The 4,021-nt window shown below is 29.7% G+C and overlaps 1 protein-coding gene across 1 annotated transcript; it reads right to left on the minus strand.

The window, feature by feature from the left end:
- Nucleotides 1–1,098: 1,098 nt before the first annotated feature.
- Nucleotides 1,099–2,769, minus strand: LOC127093462 (uncharacterized). The gene is made up of 4 exons (XM_051032390.1): nucleotides 2,208–2,769; nucleotides 2,012–2,074; nucleotides 1,835–1,909; nucleotides 1,099–1,609 (listed from the first exon to the last, which is right to left on the minus strand). Exons 1-4 carry the CDS (start codon nucleotides 2,508–2,510, stop codon nucleotides 1,223–1,225), a joined length of 828 nt encoding a protein of 275 aa, XP_050888347.1. The 5' UTR covers nucleotides 2,511–2,769; the 3' UTR covers nucleotides 1,099–1,222.
- Nucleotides 2,770–4,021: the final 1,252 nt, after the last annotated feature.

The raw sequence follows: 4,021 nt of genomic DNA on the forward strand, positions 1-4,021 counted from the left end.
ACTCTATAAGACCTGTTTTTCCACCTCTTGTCAATATCAACTATTAAAATATAAGGTTAATTATTATTCATTGTCATTATAAAATATTTTTCATCGTTGATTTATCATAATTATTTGTATATTACTTTATATTTGATTATAATAAAAGTTAAAAAAATTTAATAATGAAAATAATTAAATAAGATAACATAAGTGAAGTTAATGAACTAATTTATAATATTTTTCATTTAAAAGAATAAAATGGAACATTAAATTAAATTTAGGAATTAAAATAGATATTAAGTCAAAATTATATGTAAAAGTCCATGTCCGCAACAAAAAAGTGCGGACAAAATCGATATACCCGACTACGGCGACTCTGTAAAACCTATTTTTCCACCTCTGGTCAATATCAACTATTAAAATATAAGATTAATTATTATTCAATCTCATTATAAAATATTTTTCATCGTTGATTTATAACTACCATTTGTATATTACTTTATATTTGATTATAATAAAAGTTAATTTTTTTTAATAAATCAATTATTGTAACTAAATAACAATGTAAAATATTATTACGTTTTTAGTATATTTCAATTAATTCTTAAAATATATATCAACAAATATTTAAATTTATTTAAAATTATATATATATAATTAGAAAAATATTAGATAAATTATTATCAAGTTTATTTAATTTAATTTTCACAGAGTAATTAAAGTTGCATGTATATATAATATTAAAATTTATTACAGGTATTTTATATTATGCAATAAAATTGGAAGAAATTATGAAATAAAATAATTTTAAAATTATTATGCTAACTATTTTAACCGTTCGTCCACAGCTTTTAATTAGTTCTAGCTATAACATTTATTTTTGAATGATATTTTGACCAAATTTGTGTGACATTTAGACTCTCTTAATGCACACAATTCACATTATTCCAAATGGAATTGCTTCCAAATCTAATACAGAATTCACAAATAATACTCGGTGAGTAACTCGAGTGCTACGCGCAGGTTGAGTTAAGAACACGTAATCTGGTTTTCAATTAAGAATTTTCTAATCAAGAAATATTTTTATTGAATATTCATATATAATCTTTTAAAATAGATAAAAAAACTAAAACAAAGCTGTTTGCATTGTAACACCTCAATAATAATTTGATCATCAGAACATTCTATAAAATATTTTGAGTTTAAATCAGAATCGAAATCGAACTCAGATATGTTAGAACTATCTATAAGAAGATTGATGTTGTTTAGCATTATTTTTCTTGAGTCTCAAAATGTGAATCCTTCTCTGTCTTGCTTGAGCTTCCCTTACTTTACTCAAATCTTTAATTGCTTCAAATGATATGTTCAAATCAGGAATGAATAATGGGCTCGTATTATCACTGTTCCGGCCCATTGAAGATGTCGATGATGCCACTCCCAACGACGTCGTTGGATCAACCCCAAAATTCTTGGCATGATAATTGTGCATTTGTATTTTGTGCTCTTCATTTTTAGTAGTGGAATTGGAATTGTTGAACGAATTTTTGATGATATCATTCCGTTTCATTGCCTTATTAATTTCTATATTGGAAATTTTGTATTCACCATTGGGACCATTAATATTTAGCTGTAAAAATAGCAATTTCCATAAATCAAAAAACAATATCGGCCCCACCATGGACAGAATACAACCAATGTAAAACAAACAAGCCCAAAAAAATAATATGAATCTTATAAATAAATAAATAAAGGATAAGCAAAGTAATCACAGTAAAAAAAAATAAAGTAGATGAAATTTTGTGAAAATTTGGGAATTCATATAATAATAATAATAAAGAGAAAAAGAGCATACCGCTTTTCCCTTTGCTTTCAATTTGGAATTGACGAGCTTCAATTGTTCACAATCACGTTTCACATTTGCAATCTCCTATTTACATTTTAAATATCAAACATTCAGAAAAACAAAAAAAAACAAAAAACGCATTTCATGAAAATTCTAATAATTAAGAATAAAATAAAATAAACTTACTTGAGTGATGGAGTCTTTAGTTTTCGTCAAATCTTCAATAATATTAAGATAGTGCTCTTTCTTCTGTTTACACAAAAACCAGAACTCAAAATTTAAAGAATAAACAAACAAAAAAAGTAGAAGTATAAAATTGGATATATTTTTTTTCCCACAACACAACGTTAATATAGCAAAAATAATAGAAAATTTATTTTACCCTTTTGAGAGAAGTAGTTCTTTCGGAATGTTTAATTTTGTCATCTGATTCAGTTGTTGGAAACGAATGAGGGGTTGTTGGACTTGAAGCTTTCACGTTAACGGCGTTAGAAGATGGAGGAGGAGGAGGAGGAGGAACAACGATGGTGGTTGCGCCGCCGCCATTATGAATTGCAGATCTCTTCTTTCTGCACACCCATGAGTAAGGTACATGGCTGAACAAGGAGAAAGTATGATGCAAATGAGTAAGAATTTGAGCAGTTTCAATCTCACTCTCTGACCAATCGCTATTACTCTGTTCCATCTCTCTCTCTGTTTTAATGGGTTCGAAATTGAAGAAGAAAAAGATTTTATAGATAAAACAGTGAATGAAAAAGAGTAGAGTATTATGAAGAAGAAGAAGAGAGTGTAAAAGAAAGGGAGAAGTTATAGAGCAATCCTTGTTCTTGTTCTGCTGATTTCACGGCAAGCAGAAGAAAAGGCTCAGGTATTAAGCTGATGACACGTGTCCTTTTGGAAATCACGTTTCCGCCTCATTACATGACTAGGGTTTATGGCCCTTTTTCAACTACTTTGTGTTTGTTTTGGTGAATAGATACTTAAGTGATTTGATTGTTCTTATAATCATACTATCACTAATAATATTAAATTCAATTTATTTAAATAATATAAAAAAAAAATTGTTGTGATTTATAAAATTAAAACTTTTTTGTTGTGATTTATAAAATTGACATTTTTTATACAAAATTTTTAGATGAGTTGAATTTCGGGGGATTCATCAGCGTCATCAGTACAGACCTCAAGATTTATAGAACCTTATTAGAGGTATTTACACCATCAAAAATATCCTCACAACAATGAGATTTGAATTCATGATCTCTTAGTGCACCTGATTATTCGATTCTATAAGAGAGGTAGAAAAAGAAGAAGAATACGAAAGAGAATAAGAGATTCAAATTGGAGCATTACTTGTGTGTTCATATTCGTTGTCGTCGTCAGCCTCATCTTCACAGGCGGTAGGTGGTTCTTCTTCTTCCTGTGTGTTCGAATTGATTTGCGCAGTGGGTGAAAATTAGGAAATTCGGTGTTAGGAAACTCTGATAACTGACTTACTTTATTGAATAATAGAAAAACTAATATATAGCTGATTACATAAACTGACTATCCTAAATCTTAGCTAGAAAATAGGAACTAATAAAGACTAAATCAAAAAGGAATCCAACTGCTATGCTAACCGCCCTATAAAATAGGACATTTATTCTAACAAACTAACCAAGTCAGAATCAACCCTATCATTTCCTCCCTTAAACTAGACAGTATACTAGTTTAACTTAGGTGCATCACATACTCCAAGTTTCTTCCTAAGATGCTGAAATGTCTTCAACTTGAGAGGCTTAGTGAAAATGTCTGCTATCTGTTGTTCAGTGCCACAAAACTTCAGTTGTACAGCTCCTTCATTCACCATATCACGCAGGAAGTGGAACCTTACATTAATGTGCTTACTCTTTCCGTGCATCACAGGGTTTTTGGATAGCTTAATTGTTGAACTATTGTCACAAAATATAACTAGACTGCTACTACCATCATAGCCAAGCTTCTTCAACACTCTTTTCATCCATATCATTTGACATGTGCAGGCTGCTGCAACTATAAATTCTGCTTCTGTGGTGCTCATTGGGACAATAGGTTGTTTCCTTGAAGACCATGCTACAACTGCATTGCTCAGAATAAATGCATACCCGGATGTACTCTTTCTGTCCTTCATACTTCCAGCATAATCAATGTCGTTGAATCCAATCAGCTATGTATTTCCAG

The sequence above is a fragment of the Lathyrus oleraceus genome, chromosome 6 (genome assembly GCF_024323335.1).
Source record: "Lathyrus oleraceus cultivar Zhongwan6 chromosome 6, CAAS_Psat_ZW6_1.0, whole genome shotgun sequence".
In the NCBI taxonomy this organism is placed as follows: Eukaryota; Viridiplantae; Streptophyta; class Magnoliopsida; order Fabales; family Fabaceae; genus Lathyrus; species Lathyrus oleraceus.

Bases quoted from the DNA above. Each gene is read 5' to 3' on its own strand.
- LOC127093462 (XM_051032390.1), bottom strand. From the start codon at position 2,510: ATGGAACAGAGTAATAGCGATTGGTCAGAGAGTGAGATTGAAACTGCT. The intron at 2,075-2,207 runs GTAAAATAAATT...TTGTGTAAACAG, and splicing joins GAACTACTTCTCTCAAAAGG to AAGAAAGAGCACTATCTTAA. The intron at 1,910-2,011 runs GTAAGTTTATTT...AAATGTAAATAG, and splicing joins CTAAAGACTCCATCACTCAA to GAGATTGCAAATGTGAAACG.